Source organism: Symsagittifera roscoffensis, chromosome 5, assembly GCF_963678635.1.
Source record: "Symsagittifera roscoffensis chromosome 5, txSymRosc1.1, whole genome shotgun sequence".
Classification (NCBI taxonomy): domain Eukaryota; kingdom Metazoa; phylum Xenacoelomorpha; order Acoela; family Convolutidae; genus Symsagittifera; species Symsagittifera roscoffensis.
The window spans coordinates 45,774,064-45,794,770 of record NC_087066.1 but is presented as its reverse complement, the minus strand read 5'-3'; the positions used below and the strand labels follow the sequence as shown (position 1 = coordinate 45,794,770).

At 33.0% G+C, this 20,707-nt stretch overlaps 3 protein-coding genes across 3 annotated transcripts in view; 2 read left to right on the top strand and 1 right to left on the bottom strand.

The window, feature by feature from the left end:
- The window catches only part of LOC134846442 (uncharacterized), a 412,051-nt gene that overhangs the window by 55,661 nt on the left and 335,683 nt on the right, over positions 1-20,707 (top strand). The window lies entirely within an intron of this gene.
- LOC134846440 (uncharacterized) overlaps positions 1-20,707 on the bottom strand; it is a 331,689-nt gene that overhangs the window by 265,341 nt on the left and 45,641 nt on the right. The gene's annotated exons all lie outside the window — the stretch shown is intronic.
- Positions 1-20,707, top strand: part of LOC134846191 (multifunctional procollagen lysine hydroxylase and glycosyltransferase LH3-like) — a 56,285-nt gene that overhangs the window by 20,089 nt on the left and 15,489 nt on the right. Inside the window, exon 7 of the mRNA XM_063863443.1 lies at positions 14,320-14,511. Coding sequence (XP_063719513.1) covers positions 14,320-14,511 — 192 coding nt within the window. The remainder of the gene's footprint in view (positions 1-14,319; positions 14,512-20,707) is intronic.

Genomic DNA, 20,707 nt, shown 5'->3' with positions numbered 1-20,707 from the left:
AATACAAACTATTTATCATCCGATGAAGATGATTATCACCAACCAGATATTATTGCACCATATACTAAAGAATATCGCACACAAAGACGACGACAACCTCAACCATCTCGAAATATGAAAATTTACCCACAAAACCCAACAGATGTACAACATCCACAACAAATGCATATACAAAATCCACTTAACACACAATTTTTTCAACCAATACAACCACAAAATCCAATGTCAATGCATTCTTATCAACCAACTCAAATGCAAAATGAAATACCGCTTCCATATTAGCTTCAGCAACACGAAATAACAAAAAATCAACTTTCAAATTTTTCGCAAATGCCAAATGCCGCAGAATCACTACAGATGACAATGAGTCCATACCTCATGGGTGGATCATCAATAACATCCAATAAACCACTGATGGTATTTACAGGAACAGACCCTGAAAATTCTGTAGAAGATTATTTAAATGCAGTAACAGCAAATTTAAATTTAAATATAGGACCTGAACCTATTAATACGCCACTACATCAAAATTGACGCACAGCACTAATACAAACAACCCCAGATGGCGCAGCTCAAAAATGGTTTTCAGTATTACCTATAGAAATAAAATCAGACTGGAAAAGATTCACACAAGAATTTTAGAAAATGTTTGACTCGGAAAGAAATAAACAACACCAAAGAGTTTTATGTAATGAAATTCGCAGATTACCAAATGAAACTATCAAACAATTAGCAGTACGCATCGAAACACTAGTTCGAAAAGCATATTCACTTAATACACATGACCATAAAAACACAAAAATGACAGAAATTTTAATGATGACCTTAATACCTCAATTAAGGAAAATAGCAATAAAAAAGAGAGCATCTCATCCTTCCTCAATTCGAGAGCCAGATTTAGATTTTCGAAAACTAGTAGATAAACTAGAGCAAGCGGAAATCACAATGAAACTTGAAGAAACAGAAAATCTAAAACTACAATATGTTAATCGAATTGAAACAAACACTACACATATAAATAACATACAGGAATCAGATACAGACCTAATTGAAAAAATCACTGAAATACTAAATATCTATGAAAAACATCCAAATTTTATATGCAAACCATCCTTCAAAAAATGGTGTAATTATTGCCGACGATACGGACGTAGACAAAAACAACAAGATAATCAGAATAAACCTCAAAAGCATAAAGAACCAAATAAATCGTTCTATCAATATATGAAAAAAGATCAAAATCTACCAAACAAAAATATATATAATAATAACAGTTCAGGAATACCAACTCCGAACAACACCAATTACACAAGGAATCAATCACCATATAACTCAAGTTATAGAGGAAGATCACCAGAACGAAGCAAAATACAAAATTCTTCACAAAATAATTATAATCGATCAAAAAGTCGAAATAACTATTCGAGATCAAATTCCAATGCAACACAATTTGTTTCTAGATCCAATTCCCAATCAAACCCTATTAAAAAACACTATTTCAATAATCAATCACGAAACTCATCATACAACAAAAATAGAAACTATTCACATAATAGAAATAGAAGTTATTCGAACAATCGAAATCAGAATTACCCGAACAATCGATCAAGAAATAACTCGTATAATAGATCAAACTATCACAGATCAAATGATAATTATCAAAACAGATCACGGAACAATTCGCAAAATTGAAATTCAAGTTATAATAATCAATATAGAAATTATTCCCAGTCACCACAGGAATAATAACCATTATAATAATTCTAAACATCGATACAGAAGTAGTACACCAAAACATCAAAGACATATTAATCAAGTACAGTCAAATGAAGAAACAGCATCAGACCCCCCAGGTATTGATGACACAGGAAGTAACGAACTACAACTAAATCAAATAAACTGTGGATCATCAGATACAGAAAGTGATACAGAAAATACTATCTCTGTAAATATGATAACAGTCGAAAACGACTATGAACCTATCATATATGAACAACCTTTTACATCACATATATATGAAAATCAATTGGAACTCCTTCACAATTATTATATTGGACCCATCGATACTACACAAACTGCACAAGAAGTAAACGAAATTAAAACGGTAATTAAACCCGATGAAAAAGACAAAACACAATGTTCAAACACAAATCTTATTTATCAAAATATACAAAACGAACAACCCAGAGAAAAAATTTGGACAATACCATTTCTCTTAGAAATTCCAAGAAACAAAGAATTTCAACCACCAGATCTTGAAATTGATTTTTTAATTGATTCAGGAGCAGAATCAAACATAATTAATATTCCCACATGGAATGAAATCAAAACATTACATCCAAAATTAACGCCTCTTGCAACCTCTAGTAAACTAGCAACAGCACAAGGATCAACATTAGTAAATTATGGAAAAATCCAATTATTCCTTCTTCCCACAAGAACAATGGAGCAAAACAAAATTTTAAACAAACCATTTAAACAAATATTTCATATTACTGATATTAAACACAATATCATTGGCATTCCATTTATATCAAAATATATACCAACAATCAACATCCTAAATAGTAAAATACTAATCAAAGATAAGTACACAAAAACAAAAAATACAGCTCTAACATTTTTTCAAAGATTAAACAAACAACCACCATTCTTCTCAAAATTTTATCCAATTTATAACCAACAACGGAAACACCTGAAACCATTATCAGGAAATATATATAATTTTTCAATAAAAAAAGTTCACCAGTATGATAAAAGTCAAAATAAACAACAACTTTTTATGTCAGTTTTTGAATTTAAACCTATTCACAAGTTTTTCATCTCATCTATAAAATATTTGAAAAACACGAATTCCGACATCATCTCGTTACACGTGTATAACAATACACCGTATCAAGTAACATTATCCTTAGGACTTTTAGGATATTGCAAAACAAACGCTACAATCCCACCCATACATGAAGTAGCCTACCGCGTAAATAATATACTCCAATTATCAGATATTTGCCAATCCAAAATTCTTGACGAAGAATTATCCATAAATAACATAATAAGTAATGAAAAGAGAAACACAGATTACTTCACAAAAACACCATATTTTAAACCAACGTTCAATATAACAAATTACACAAAAGAACAACAAAAATTTTTTACGATGTTTAATTTTGAACACTCACAAATTACACAACTCGAATTTGACAAATTAGCAAAACAACTGTTAAATTATTCAACAGTCTACGCAACATCAAAATTTGAAGTTGGAAAAATTAGTTCATCACTACATCTCCCGTTAAAACCTGACGCAGTTTTCAAAAAACAAAGAGCTAGTAAAGTACCAATTCATTTACACGACAAAATAAATAGATTACTTGATATTTTAGAACAATACAAAATTATCTCACCAGTAAATAAAGAAGAACAACCAAAAGGTAACACCTCTATCAACCCCGTTATCATTCTAGCAAAAGGAGAATCATCAAAAATAGTTTTAGACGCTAGATACCTCAATTCACTAATTGACGAATCGAAATGCAATTGGCCTATTGAACCAATACAAGTTATCTTAACAAAAATAAATGGAAATTTTTTTACAACCGCAGATATGAATAGTGCATACAATCAAATGCCACTAGATGAACAATCACGACGTTTAACACAATTTGTTATTGGAAATCAACAATATGAATTTAATCGCCTATTCTATGGAATTTCCATAGGACCAGCAGCATTTTCAGCTTTTATGAGTAAAATTTTTAGACCACTAATACTCAAGAAAAACGCAATCACCTATTTGGATGATGTTTTTATGCAATCACGAACAAAAGAAGAAATGTTTACGGTTTTAGAGCACTATCATAAAATACTTCAGAACGAAAATCTGAAGGTCGCTCCCGATAAATCACACTTCTTTTTGACACGAGTTAAATTTTTAGGACATAATATAGAAAGAAATACAATCACTCCATTAAAATCACGCACTGATGCTATTCAAAAACTTCAACCACCAACAAACAAAAAGAAAATCCAAGAATTCCTTGGAATGTTAAATTTCTTAAGCAAGTACGTTAATAAAATGCAATTATATTTAAGACCGTTCTATAAAATCCTCAGACAACAAAATAATTTTGAATGGACCACTGAACATCAAACATGATTTGAAGAAATTAAAAAACTTTTAACTGGACAAATTTTAAACACAATTCCAGATCCAAATCAACCAGTCTATGCAATGTGCGATGCTTCAAATTTTGGCATCGGCGCAGCATTACTACAATCACATAGTGGTACAAATAAAATGAACCGTATATCAGCAAATTCCCAATTATTCACTCAAGCAGATCTACGACTCTCAACTCTAATAAGAGAATGTACAGCTATAATTTATACACTTACAGAATATGAATTTCTGGTACTTGGATCAAAACATCCAACAGTTCTATTCACAGATCATAAACCAATCATTTTTCTCTTTACAGTATTCTCTTTATAGTTTGGACAGCAGAAAAGAATCTTGCATTACCAGATACATTAAGTCGAAATACACCACCTGAATTACTTACACGAAAAACTACAGTTGAAATACCAAAAAATATAAAATTTTACCTTGCAAAAGACGAAACATCACCCCGACTAGAATGCAAATATGCAGTAAAAACTGACATTGACCAATCACAAATAAATAACCTACAACATTTCCCACTTTACTTAGATTGCCAAAATAATCACTACGAAGTTGATCTACTAGGAACATCAACTTTCAAACCAATTCCATACTCACAATAGATAAAAAATAACACCCAACAAAAACGAATAAAACACCATTCGTATAAAAAAGACTTTTTTCCATTATTTGAAAAAGAAAATTTAACTGATAAAATAAATTTATCAGGACAACAAACAAATGATTCAAAATACACAATAAATCAAGTTTTTGACCTCTATGACCCACTTGACACAATTCCCCTATCAAAATTAGAAATTGACAAAAATTTTCTCCCTCCAACAGATAAAATTACACTTGAACTCTTAAAGCAATATCAAAATCTTGACCCAGTAATTAGACAACTAAAATCATGGCACAAAACTAAGCCCGTAAAGCAAATACGACAATTTTAGGAAATAAAACACTCCTCCGATATTTCCGAAAATTTAAAAATACAACAATTAATGAAAACACAGACCTTCTAGAATATCAATTAAATGATTCTACAGTTCCCTGTCTCCCTTTAAGTATGATACTAATAGCTTTTATAATTTCACATACACAAAATACTAAAGGACACTCTGGATCAGAGAAAACCTTTTTCATACTTTACACACAATATATAACTATAACTTTACAACCTCCAGGTCAAAAATAAGCAAACCACTCAGACTTGACAACTAAAATAAATACCACCATAATATCATAACCCTCTCTTATCTAATTATGCAAAGATCAACAATATTTTCCCTACTTAGACCTCAAAAACCCTCCAACCAAAAATGGAAAATTAGCCTAAAGTAAAAATACGACCGTATTCATTTGGCCTAAAGTACAAAAATCTCAAAAATACCCCAGATCACCTGAAAAATAAAAATAAAGCAAAGAGGACCTCCCGAACACAATAAAATTAGCCCCCAACAACTTTTCACAAAACTCAACCCACTTGTCAAAAAATCAATAAATAACTCGACCACACTTGAAAATCGCCCCAAACAACAAAAAATATTCGACCAAGAAATCATTTCTTAAATGCTCTTCTCTCGATCAGTCAATATCTTTAAAAATACAATTTTCAACATTTTCATAAACTTTTTCACAATACTTCAACTTTTATTCATATTTCTCTTTGATACCTTTGAAGCTTTTATAATAAATTTAATCATTTTTTGCAACATTTTTTAAATTTTCTACTCCCTATTTGAAATATATCTCCAACTTCCCCAAATCACTGACCATATTCACAGGTACGATAACCCAAAGTTTATGTAAATGATACGAACAATTTTTAGTAGAACAGATATTTTTTTTACTATTTGTAATTTTTATAACATTTTTATCATCCCTAATATTGACAATGTGCATATGTATAAAAAAGGCAATAATCACATTTGCTTTAGCAACAATCCTTTTAATTCTTTTCCTTGAAGAATACTACAATAAACATAAATTTTTTCACTAGAAAAAATCAATCAGAATACTTTCAAAAATTGCTAACCAACAATCACACAATCAGTCTTCACTGACATTGTTCCAAGAAAACCCGACAATACCTACAACTACCCAAAACCCCCAAACATCTACACGGATTTCTTTCCAAGATAACCCATACACTTTTGAAGAACGACACGCTCGCTTATCCGAACCATTAGAACCAGTTCAGCGACAGGCACCCCTAAGTGAACCAACATATAATTTATATACAACATTACCACAAGAATTAATAAGAATAAGACACATTAGTCAAAGTCAGAATACAATTGAAAAATAAATAGACAAATTATACATTCACGACGAAATAGAAATTTTCAAACCCCCCGAGTTCGTTTTGATATACCCCAATCCCCATCACCAATTACTCCAGAAAACCCAAATAGCACATTACCAGAAGCCCCTACACTTCTTTCACAACATAGCACCTCAAGTATACCCCCAGATTACTTAGGTTCAACACCAACATCTGAACAAATACGTGACAATCCCTTTAACCCCCCCAACCAAACATCACGACTACCATATTGGACAACACACTCATTCACACAAGGTGAACCAAATTTAATAAATGACCCAATAGATATTTCTACGGATACAACAACATCATCATCACTACCAGAAACATTATCACTACCATCAACACCATCAATAAGCCAGATTTCACTGACGCCTTTCCCCCTAAGTTTTCCAAATAACCTCGACGCTAGATATCGAGAACAATCATCAACAAATATCCCTTTAAGATTAGATTGGAACACGTTCACAGCAACCCCACCATTATTTGGACATCATCCAGAAAGTAAGCGACTCCACAATTGGGCACTCAATAGATTACAATATTGACAAGACATCCACGAAGCATTCGTGACCATAACATCCAATACTCCAAAAAAATAGTTTACAATTAAAAATCGAAATCACGAGTAAACTTAACAACATTGTTCAACATCCTTACCCATTAAACCCACCCAATATAACAGCTCAATCACTACCACCACCATTTATAACAACTGAAGTAATATATAAGTACGACAGATATACAAAAGAGACAATTGGTTACATCACATTTCATAACCCATACTCAGGATTATCATACACATGTATATTCTAAAAACATTGATATTTCAACAAATTTTTTTCTAATAATTTCCGATCAGAACACAAATCCTTCTCCTCGCACAGGACCCCAGGACTTATTAGTAACACACTACGATTGTGAAGAAAATGAACAAAAAACACTACACAAATATGCAATAAATCAAGTATCACAATGCGAAACAGAACCACAAACTATAGAAACTACAAATGTATTAGCGGCACTGTATTCAAAAACCCGAGCAACAACAGTCGCAGGATATAAATTTACAGCAACATTTTGCGAAAAGAAAGTACATTGTTCACAAGTTTCAAACGGAAATAAAAACGGACTTGACCACGAATCATTCTACCAAAGTAATATAGAACTACTTCTACATCTAAATCCCGATGATTGTAAAAACGAGCTACTCAGACTAAATATCACAAGAAATAAAAACACCGACAGAAAACTAGTATCTTTTCAAGTCTTTGCCGATTCTGTACATCAAGCAGAACTTGAAAGATATCAAGGACATATAAAACTAGATAAAAAATACCCATACAACGGCGCACACGGAAGATAATTTATGACATACACGATAAGCACTGGATACCACACATTGAAATAAATAATCCATCAAACTGCAAAACAGACACAAAAAATAAAGGATCTCAAGAAATAATGTTTTTCGATTGGAAAATACAACTCGAAAAAATACAACTCACACGAGATTTATCCGACAACACAATGATCTATCAAGGAATTAGATTACCTTGTAAAAACGACCAAGGTTATTGTGATCCTACAACACGGACACAAGCAACAATTGTTTGGTTTCCCGAAGATACATGCACAACATTTCAAGTAGCAAAAATACACGCTCGAATGATAAAATTTCACAAAAAATATTTTATAGAAGCAATTCCATATGAACAAGTCCATCTATCACGAAAACAAAGTACTGATTTTCAAAATATCCATAAAATAGAAAAAAAATTAACACGTTTCCAAATATATCAAGAAACAGAAATCGCATGCAAATACAGGAACCCACTTCACAAAACACAATATTCTGAAATACTAGTTGAATACGAAAAAGGTTTCGACATGACCACTGGAAAAATAAAATTTGACCCTTATGCCACAGGTCACCCTCTAAACGAAGGAACATCATATATACCATTTAACTTTCAAAAAAGCAATGGTCAACCTGGTGGAAAACTAAAGCCACATGACACTAGAAGTACACGTTTACAAGAACTATCACTAATGAATAACACTTATTTTGGTAATATCCACTTAGATATGAAGTTAGACTACACGATTAGTCGAATTTTTTAAGAAATGTCACTCTTCGAATTAGAAACACTTCACCAACTATGCGAATTAGAAAGGACACAAATCCTACAATCACTCGCACTAGCAGTATTAAAAATACCCTACGCAGGATATTTTTTGTCAGGAAATAGATCAAATTTTCTAAACTACGAAGGAAATATTTTATGGTTTTATACTTGTACCAAAAAAGTTTCACCACTATATGTTTTTGAAGATAAACGCTGCTATAAAAGAACCCCTATATTTTATAAAAATAAGGTACATTTTGTTGACACACTTTCAAGACGAACATATTTTTGGGATACCGCAGTCCCATGTGGATCAAAAAATAGCCACAATGTAGTACAATTGAACCCTGATGAAGATAAATATTATCTTCTTACTCCATACCCTACGTTAATGCAATCACTCAAAAAATTTTCACCCGAAAGCATCAGAGCTATTGCTCGTAATACAATTATTGATTTACAATCAAATGAAATATATTCAAAATCAGATATCCAACACCACAATAGAACACAACAATTCCAAGAATTATTAACACAAATGGACACTATACAAAGACAATCAATTGATCAAAATTTACGCAAACTTGCCGAAACCATTAATGCAATCACTCAAAAAATTTTCACCTGAAAGCATCAGAGCTATTGCTCGAAACCCAAATATTGACCTACAATCAATTGGAATATATTCAAAATCCGATATCCTCCAACATCACATTAGAACACAACAATTCCAAGAATTACTAACACAAATGGACACTATACAAAGACAGTCAATTGACCAAAACTTACGCAAACTTGCCGAAACCGCAGGATTTGCAGATATTTATACACAAGATTATAGCGGATATTTTAAAGACATTGAAGACTATATATATCTAAACGGTGAAAAATGCAGACCACAAGATATTTCACCTAAAAATATTATTAGCTTTGTTACCCTAAAAAATGAAATTCTCGATTTTCTAGGATGGCCCTATTACATCTTAGAAAATTTAACTATTCTATACGCAATGTTTAACCTTATAGGATTTCTTTTTTCACTTTTAAAAGGAATCTATAACACATGCGCTATGGCGCTATGCACACACAAGTAAATAGACAAGCAAGTGTAGCACGCATACTGTTTGCAGGATTTTTTATGAATTTTTTCTTCATCAATAAACAAAAATCTTCTAGACGCACAAATAAAAGAATATAATACAAAAATAGCGACAAGACAGAACACGTACGACGAAGAACATAATAACATAGAAGTAACACCTACCGCACCACAGTTGACACCCCTACCACATAACAATCCATTATCCTTAGTCCCACATAATTTCCGAAATCTAGCAATAACACATAACCCAAATTTTAGACCAAATATATCGCAAAGTCCCATACAACATTTAATGACACATCATTCACAAGATGATAATACATATGAACAAATTATAGAACAACCCCATACCACCGCTTTTCAGTCTCAAAATAATCATTTTTTGAGCCCACGATGAGCTGACAACTTGGATCGCTACTCCGCTCAAATTCCGACCCAACCAACCTCCACACTCCAATCCCAATAATCCCACTTTTTGCTTTCCCAACACTCGATTTCCCAACTATTAATATATCATCAAGCACGAATTCGGATACTAACTCAGATATTTCAGTTTTATACTCCATCTCTTAATAACCCTAATTTAGAAACCCCTGACGAATTTGCAGACTCCGAACCATCTCCATCCAATAATTTTCAAACCAACTCCTCAGTTTTTTCAAAACCCCCTTTTCAACCAATCCAACCAAACAATTCACTCCCATCCGTTTCCACTCCTTCTTATGCTTCGCAAGTAACCCCAACCTACTCTCCACTTCATTCCGACCGATCATCTAATAATTCTCCAGATACCCCCCAAATTTCCCAGGAACTCGATAATTTTATCACCCTACAACAACAGTTAATATACCCTAACACCCTCACCATACATCAAGATTCATCCACAATAGAATCCTCAAACCCACCTACTCCTACACCCTCCTCAGCTTACACTGCATCATTAGCACAATCATCCACATCCACCGAAACATCTAATAGCCGTAACCGAGCTTATCGCACTTTTAAAAGGAAATTCCCGAACCATCCATTCCCGACCAAACCAGGAACAGCCTGCGAATATATTAATCATCCACAACACACCAACACGAAAGATTTTCTAGCAATCACCTTACCCTCATTCCCACAATATACATTAAACACACCTAACGACACTAACGACACACGTAGTTTTGTAGATGAACATATTTTAATGCCCACACTTCACTGGACAGCATATTACCATTTTACTAATCCCCTTTGCCTGCCACTATCTAGTACTCATGACGACATAGAAAAGAATAAAAATATGCTATATAGACTCACCGCAACAATAACACCTAGACAATTTACTTATGTAGGATATAAAAAATTACTAAAAACATTCACTGCACCTCGAGCTAACGAATTTACAATAGAATATTACGACCATAATATCATCCGAACTAATCAAGACCAATTTCTAGAAGACGACCGCTTCGCTAACCCACAACTAACAGAAAATTTTTCATCAAAACGTCATATGTATTCACACTTAATATTTTTGATAGACAATATGATCACATCATTTCTGAAGCACTAAATGATATTCAAGCTTAAGAAAGTTTCAAAGACAAATTTCAGTTATTTTTACTAATCTTTCACTTCCTTGCACCACATGAATGCGATTTGCACTGTTCACACGATATTATGTTACGCACTAAACAGACTCATACATATACATACTATCGCTTCATACAAAATCATTTTGATTTACATACTCCATCAAGACAACCACACCATCGTTTTCAGTTTCTTAACTCTTTTTTCTTAATTTCATTTATTGCATCAAGGATACTAACCTCCACGGCATCCTCCGCAATTATGACCCAGTAACACAAATGTATATATTTTGTCCCATCACGAAGACCTTTAACGCCGAAGAATCCAGACCCTTCCTTATTCCACATGAATTTATCCAGCCTATAGAAATCCCGATCTTAGAATTCATTCACAATACTTAATATAATCACAAAATATATAACCTCATTCAAAACACACTTTATGAGTTTGCAGTAGGCACCGAAGAACTAAAAACCATTAAAGCACTTCAATTACTTTGGCCACTGCTCCAAACTAAAAACATCATTCGCATACTAGCAAAGTTACTAACAACATCGGACATGATACACGACATCTTCCCCCACGGCTTTTTCCCAGACGATTAACAGCTAAGTATTATTTAAAAATATTCTTCACTAATAAATTTAAATTAGTACTAACCATTCTTTATTCATGTTTCTTTTACAATTCTAATCTTCATACCACGATCATCTGCAAAAAACAGAAAAGAAAAATAAAAAATATACTTGTTAAAATTCTTCTAAACTTCATTAATATTTTGCACAAAATAATATAATAAAATTCATACCAAATGTAGTAAATTAATTTATAAATTGTTTCCCCATGAAGCAGTAAATTTAATTACGATGAAAATTTAAAACTTAAAATTTTCCCAAAAAAGCAGTAAATTTGAAATTCTATATAATCAATTGACAAAATGAAAATGCAGTACTAACCTTTTGATATTTTTATTCACTCGCACAAGAATTCTATTCAAACTCGCACAGCTCGCCCACGAAGAATTGTTTAAATAATGATTTTGAGTTTCAAGTTCTAACACTCAACAACTCTAACACGCGATAACAAGTTTCAAACTTTCCTTTAACCCGGTTGGAAAGGAATTATACACTAAACCAAACTAACCAACGCAGCTTACTAAACACCACAAATCATAAAATAACAGCATGACTAAGAAAAGAAAACCAACGGTACCCAAACCGGATTAACCCAGTTTAAAACTGGATAATTCATTCTTTTAAAGACTATTACAAAGTCTAAGAAAGAAATAATAAAACGAAAAAAGTCGCAAGACAAACCCATACCGAAAACAAATTGATTTTTGAAAAGAGGACACAACCAAAAAAACATAAGAAAGACCAACATAAACCTAACATAAAACGTTATCACATAACAGGACCTCTCAAAGAAACAGCACGAAATCATACTCCCACTCCTGGCCTAACCCACCAGAGAGGACGTCCTGAGCATGCTCTATAGCCGCCCTAACCCACCGCGCTAAATCCACGCTTTGTGACCAATTTTCTATTTTTAATAAGAGGTACTCAAGGGTGAGTAACTCTTTAAAATTACCGAACTAAAACAAAATGCTTTTGTGAAAACAACTAACTAAATTCATGGTTAAAAAACCGAACTAAAAAAGTTTTATAAAATGTAAATTATACCTTGCAGTATATAGATCAACATACAACAACAAAGACGAACATCCAAAGACAAAAATGATTCCATCACACTCGAACAAGATTGGCTAACCACAACCGATATGCCGTCCACAATCACAACCCAAAGGATTTAGAGTACGACTTGACTTCGCAGAAAAGGACTTCATTGAACTAGACCAATGACCACCTCGATGTTCAAGTATACGTACAGATCCGAGTTACAAGGCATTCCCTCCACGCACAATCTCCACGCCATTCCCAGACGAGGTCGAACACAAAAGAAGTTCTCTACATAAAAAAGAAAAACCCGTCATAGCAAACAATTCTGAAATCAGATTGATTTCATTGGGAAACACCATCGTTGTCATAAGAAGACCCAACGATTGATGCCCCTCACTCCAGCGTCCTGGAACTTCTCTAACAAGAGAAACCGGACAAGAATATGATGTTCGCCAAATACCAACGTTCATCATCCATCCTTTGAATTGCAGAAAGATAATTCTAAAAACTCTGTAAAACCCGGATGGGTGGAACCTGATCTAAACTATATTTTATGATTGGATAAATTGGATATTTTACCACAGTAAAGTATTTAATATTAACCAATCATAATCCATCTAACTAACAACCCACTTATTTGTAAGTGCTCAAATTACTTGTAATTTCAGCACCAGAGAGATTTGAAGTTAACTTAGAAATTAGTTGCCTCTCCAAGAACACTTCAGCTGCCGCAATAAACCAGTATACCCTAGATCTATTGAGCCTAGCAGAGACTAGTTAAACACCCTTAGACTAGAAAGTATAAGAGTAAGATTAGGATCGGTATTAGACTAAGAAGTTGCACGAATCTATCCGGCCGAAAATAAGATAGCGTGACGAGCAGACGGTGTACCCTATCCGAAATTACTCTATGAGTTAACCACATCGGTTATAACTCACTTTGTTTTAAATTAATATCTGTAAAAGAAAATTCGAGTAGAATATAAGATATTGCCCAAAGGTTTTTGTATGGTAAAAAGGTTAATCGTCCAATTTTAAAGGTTTATTGCTTCTCTTTTGAAAATGGGGAGGAGCTTCGGGTGTTCCAAACTGCCTATTTTATTATAACTGTCGAATATGCCCAAGTTCTAGAAAAAAAAAACGTTTTTCTATTTTTTAAGACTATGGTCGGAACATTATATGCTACTTGCACAGTAACCGGCCATCCTTGTTTACAAATGGCGTACACGATTTGTTTGTGCTCGGCAAAATAAAAACAACAATCAAAATAGAGCAATCGATAACCTGAAAGATTCGAAAATTTCTTATCAGTTGGATAGTTTTCAAAATTATGACAGGCATTTGCTCGGAAGTATGTGCGGCCAGAGTACTACGAGCAACTAAACTACACCCACATTACCCAGTTCGACCAGCCGTGTCCGGAGGTGTTCCGCATCAAGACATTCAACCGAAAGTTCACCCAGGACGTCATCGACTATTGCGAGAGGTCCGATCTCTGGGGTCCAGGAGGCTACTCAGACTCGGTCGAGGTTAGTCGAGGCCAATTTTGGGCTCCCTTAACCAAACTCACCCGGCATTTAATCAGCGCTACGTTTGATTAACTTTAAAATAAATGTCTTACTGACCTAGTTATCTCAAATTGGGTCACTGTTATCGAGTCAATTAGTAAATCAAAAACTATTCTCAAAAAAATATGATACCTTGATATTTTAACAACCTTTAAAATGCGTACTCCTGGTAATGGGTTAACGTTTTTAATAAAAGCAAAAAGATAACTATGGCGTAGAGTGATTTTTTTCAGTCCATTTTACTACCTGAAAACCCAGTCCTAAGGGGTCAAATACTGCATCATATTAAGACCTTTTTAGTTGCGATTTAGATATTTAAGCTTATTGATAGCTGAAAAACTCAGTGTGGTTAAAAACCGGCCTGAGTTACAATTGTTTCTAAGTTTTTTTTTTAGCTAATGCTACGTATTTCCTGAAATCAAATTGAAACCCTAGAAAATACATGACATACTTTTTAAGTTAGTTTTTTTTCTACGCTTGCGAGTACCAATGCTAGTAACTTCTGATAAAGGCTATATCTAGAATTATTTATGTAATATTATAGAAATTCGACATTATCTGAAAATTTTAGTTGGCTTTCAAAACTTTAGGTTGACTTTCAGATTATTGGGTGTATAGTGTGAAAATGTTTTCTTGAATACTCATTTTTTAAAAAAACTTAATTTTTTTAAAAAAGTTTTTGTTTTTCGATTGGTTTTTGTCATTTTTCTAGTTCCTTCTGCAAAGGTAACATCGATCAAAATCCTCTTTGCTAATGAGAATCATAAAGTTTCTATCTTATATTGGTTGTATCGCCAGTGGTGTAAAGCTATGTCAAATTTTTTAAAGCAAAAACTGTGATCGTATCATTCTCTGCTACTTTTGAAGCATCCGGGTACACTTTTCACTCGAAAACTAAGATGGTATGGTTTCTGATTAGTCACCGACATCTTCATTTTTTCCACTAGATTTTTGTCACTGTTCTCAACATTTTTTGAGCGAAATCATTTTTCACTTAATTTAGTACTTTCTAGGTTTTTACAGAAAAACTTCCTAACGTTTCTGCACGCTCCTTTTTGTGTTGGTCGTATGCTTTTAGATTTTTTCAATTCAATAATTTTCTTGAATTGCTTTTTCAATTTTTGCTCAGTTTAACTCGACAGATGAAAGATAAACTAATTGGAACCTGATCTAAACTACATTTTATGATTGGATAAATTAGATATTTTACCACTGTAAAGTATTTAATATTAACCAATCATGATCCATCTAACTAACAACCCACTTATTTGTAAGTGCTGAAATTACTTGTAATTTCAGCACCAGAGAGATTTGAATTTAACTTAGAAATTAGTTGACTCTCCAAGCGAACTTCAGCAGCCGCAATAAACCAGTATACCCTAGATCTATTGAGCCAAGCAGAGACTAGTTAAACAACCTGAGACTAGATAGTATAAGAGTAAGATTAGGATCGGTATTAGACTAAGAAGTTGCACGAATCTATCCGGCCGAAAATAAGATAGCGTGACGAGCAGACGGTGTACCTTATCCGAAATTACTCTATGAGTTAACCACCTCGGTTATAACTCATCTGGTGCGACCATAAGTCTCGAACAAGACCTTAATAGCTTAGAATTAACCAAAAATAGATTAGAATTTAGACAAAACATTTTTAAAATGTTATACGACGATAATTTAATCGAAATGTCTCTACGACTCAATAGATCAGAGCCAATATTCCGAACGATAACAGAACTACCCGGAATTGGAAGAATACCTCGAACCAGAGACGACATACGACAAAGTAGAAACTTACCAAATAGTTATATGATAGTACGGCAAAAGCCAACACAAACTTTTATATTTAGAATTTTATTAGCAATGAATTTAGATTTTCATTTGCAAACATAAAATCTTGAAGCCAATCTTCATGATCATTACAGGCGCTAAATAAAATATTAATATACAATAACGATTGATAAAAATATCTCAGATCGTTTTCCTAAAATTCTGCAGTATTATATAAAACATGTTTGGAAAATATTTATTAAAAATCAAAATAAAAATTAGTAGCATGACAATAAACTGTTAGTAATCATAAAATCATCAGTTGTCTCAGCTTCATCACCTATAACATAACAGCAATCATAAGCTCACTAATATCATTCAAACACTAAATCTTTTCTTAAACAAATTTAAACCATTTTAAACTTAAATTCACTTAATTTTAAAAAATCAGATCATCAAGGCTTATCCTTGGATCTTAATTCATCTTCTATTTAATTAAATTTTAAAACTTGATCATCAAGGCCTCTCCTTGGATCAAAAAGAACAATTTTGTTCTCCCCCACCAACTTAGCCAGTGTCTAACGACCTCAAACGTCGATTCACTATCCAACCCTTTCTCAAAACCCAAGACTAATAGAAATTTTTCAACAAAACTAACCATTCAAATTAGGATAAACAGTGAAGAACTTCGGTTATTCATCCTTCACTTGAACCCTCCTCTTACCAGACCCAGGATAGATCGTAGACTTAGTAAGTTTAAAATAGTATCTAACGAACTACTCGCGTTCTAATTATACCTGAACCTTGTGGATCGATTTACTATTCTCCAACCCTTGAACACAATCACAACCCTTAAGTAAGATTAAGTAAGTTAACACCTTAGCTTATACTAGCCACGAGAAAGTAAAAAATCATTCTTCGGAATCGATATACTTTTCTCTCCAACCCTGAACAAATAGACCCAGGTTAAGCTAACCAAAAAATCGTAAGGACTAACAATTTAAGAAAATAGAAATCATCTAACAACTTTTTGCATCCGTCATCCTAAACCTTATGTCATTTAAAAATCTAGGAAACAAACAAACAATCGTTTTGCACAACTGTGAAATAGATAACAAAAAATACGACCTTGTAATCACACCTCACACACAAACAGTTGGACATAATAGAACAAAACGACAAACACTAAAAAGAAAAATCATAACTAAACAAAGACAAATAACACGAAAAAGATTTTCCAAAAATAGAAACGCATTCTCAGAATCAGAAGTCAGCAATTTAGACGAACTTTATAAATTAAAGAAATCTATAGATAAAAATTGCCCCATTCACGATCAATTATATTTTTCCGACTCAGAAACAACTTCGAATTCATCAAAAAGAGGAAAAAGAAGAATAAAAAAGCAATATAAACACAAACCAGTACATTTATATAATTGGAATCAACCAATTAGACATATCGATAATTACCTATTAACAGTTATTAAACGAAAAAATGAGCCAAACACACACTCCAAGTGAAGATAGTCCAGATGATGACGATATCTTCCCCTTCCTCGTAGATGCACCCACTGATAGAGGACAGCATATACTTTGCAAGAATTTACTACTAAATTTATTTGAACCCGGAATCAGCCCATGTAAAGCAGAGTTCCCAGATGTAAAAATCAAAAGACAAATTATTGATCACTATCTGAAAGATATATGTAATTTGACACAACACTACGGAATCTACACCATAGAATTCACCTCACCAAACCCGAATCACCGCAAATATGTAATTCAAACAGATGACCTTGATTTAGAATTTTCAAAAGTATTCTCAGAATACATAAAAAGCCTACAATATCATAACTCACAAAGAGCAAACTCCATATTCACTAATGAAGTTTTTGCCATAATATATAGTTATATCTCAATATTAGAGAACGAAAATCCAATCCCAAGTGTCTCACCGACAGAGACATCCAAACATATAAAGGTACGACATGAAATCACACTAATTTCAACTTTTCTACATATAATTAAAGAAAATTTCACTAAAGATGATGTTTCACAACATACAAAACATGACTTACAAAAAATTTTGGCATGGTTTACAATAGATTATTTCACACATAATATAGATTTAATTTCACAAGCAAGAAAAAATTTCAGACCTCAAAATTCAAACGATGATACCGCCATCACAGAACAGTCAGACTACGTTTGGGACCCCGAATGGTCTCATTATGCTTTTATAAATATCCCACAATCAATTGCAAGTCAAGCAATAAGTACAATATCTTATACCAGAGATTATCTAAGAGTAGTACCATTAACAATTGATGCAACACCATTAAACTACAATACATTTTTACCCGATACGCGAAATAACAGCTTAAACTCGACCGTCATACACAATGAAAACCTTAATGGAACTAGGAACCTCACTCAACAAGATATTCAAACACCATCACACTTCATAAATGAAGAAATTGTACAAACAACAACAACTACACAACAAAGTATTTCACCAATACGTCCAAATTTAACAACACCAAGAAATACAAACACTTCACAAGCACAGGTAACCTTACAATCAACCGTTAAACCTTCGGTTGCTCCAAAATATTCACATATGGATTATCAAACATATAGACCTATGACAATACCGTCAAAAACAAGCAGAACGTTCACAAGAAACACTTTTGCGGAACACAATTATAATTACGCACATTCATCAAAAACAAACTATCCCCCACGAAAAAATAATAATAATCAGATAAGATCTCGATATTGGGATAACCCAATGGCAACAACCAACTCAGTAAATTTTCAAACTAATTCACATCCTCCACAGGATCGTAGTGAAAATTACCCATTCTTTCAACAGAATAAAAATAAAAAGCAAGCATCTCATCAAACGGTTTATTTATCCTCTGATGATGATTATTTACAACCAGATATATTTGCACCATACACTCAAGAATATCGTGGACAAGGAGTGCAAAAACCGTATACAAATCATAGAATTTTTTCTCCACACCCAACAGATACACAAAATCAACAACCAATGCAAATGCAACACCCAATTAATGCACAATCTTTTCAACCAATTCAGCCACAAAATCAAATGATTACACACTCGTATCAACCAACACAAATGCAAAATGAAATACCACTTCCATATTACCTTCAACAACACGAAATAACAAAAAATCAACTTTCGAATTTTTCACAAATGCCAAATGCAGCAGAATCATTACAAATGACAATGAATCCATACCTTATGGGTGGATCATCAATAACATCAAACAAACCATTAATGGTATTCACAGGAACAGACCCTGAATATTCTGTAGAAGATTATTTAAATGCAGTAACAGCAAATTTAATTTTAAATATAGGACCTGAACCAATTAATACGCCACTACATCAAAATTGGATACATCGACGCACAGCGTTGATACAGACAACCCTAGACGGCGCAGCCCAAAAATGGTTTTCAGTATTGCCTATAGAAACAAAATCAAATTGGAAAAGATTTACACAAGAATTTTCAAAAATGTTTGACTCCGAAAGAAACAAACAACAACAAAGAGTTTTATGTAATGAAATTCGCAGATTACCAAATGAAACAATCAAACAATTAGCAGTACGTATCGAAACACTAGTTCGAAAAGCATACTCACTAAATACACACGACTACAAAAACACAAAAATGACAGAAATCTTAATGATGACCTTAACACCTCAATTAAGGAAAATAGCAATAAAAAAGAGAGCATCCCATCCCTCCTCAATTCGAGAGCCCGATTTAGATTTTCGAAAACTAGTAGACAAACTAGAGCAAGCGGAAATCACAATGAAACTTGAAGAAACAGAAAATCTGAAACTACAATATGTTAACCGTATTGAAACAAATACCACAAATATCAACAATATACAGGAATCAGATACAGACCTCGTTGAAAAAATCACTGAAATACTCAATATTTATGAAAAACACCCAAACTTTAAAGGCAAACCATCTTTCAAAAAATGGTGTAATTATTGCCGACGATATGGACATAGCATTTCTGAATGTAGACAAAAACAACAAGATAATCAAAACAAACCTCAAAAATATAAAGAACCGAATAAATCATTCTATCAATACATGAAAAAAGATCAAAATCTACCGAACAAAAATGTATATAGCAACAACAGTTCAGGAAAACCACTTCCGAACAATACCAATTACACGAGAACTCAATCACCATATAACTCAAGTTATAGAGGAAGATCACCAGAACGAAGAAATACACAAAATTCGTCACAAAATCATTACAATAGACCAAATAGTCGAAATAACTACTCCAGATCAAATTCAAATATAACACAATTTGTTTCTAGATCTAATTCCCAA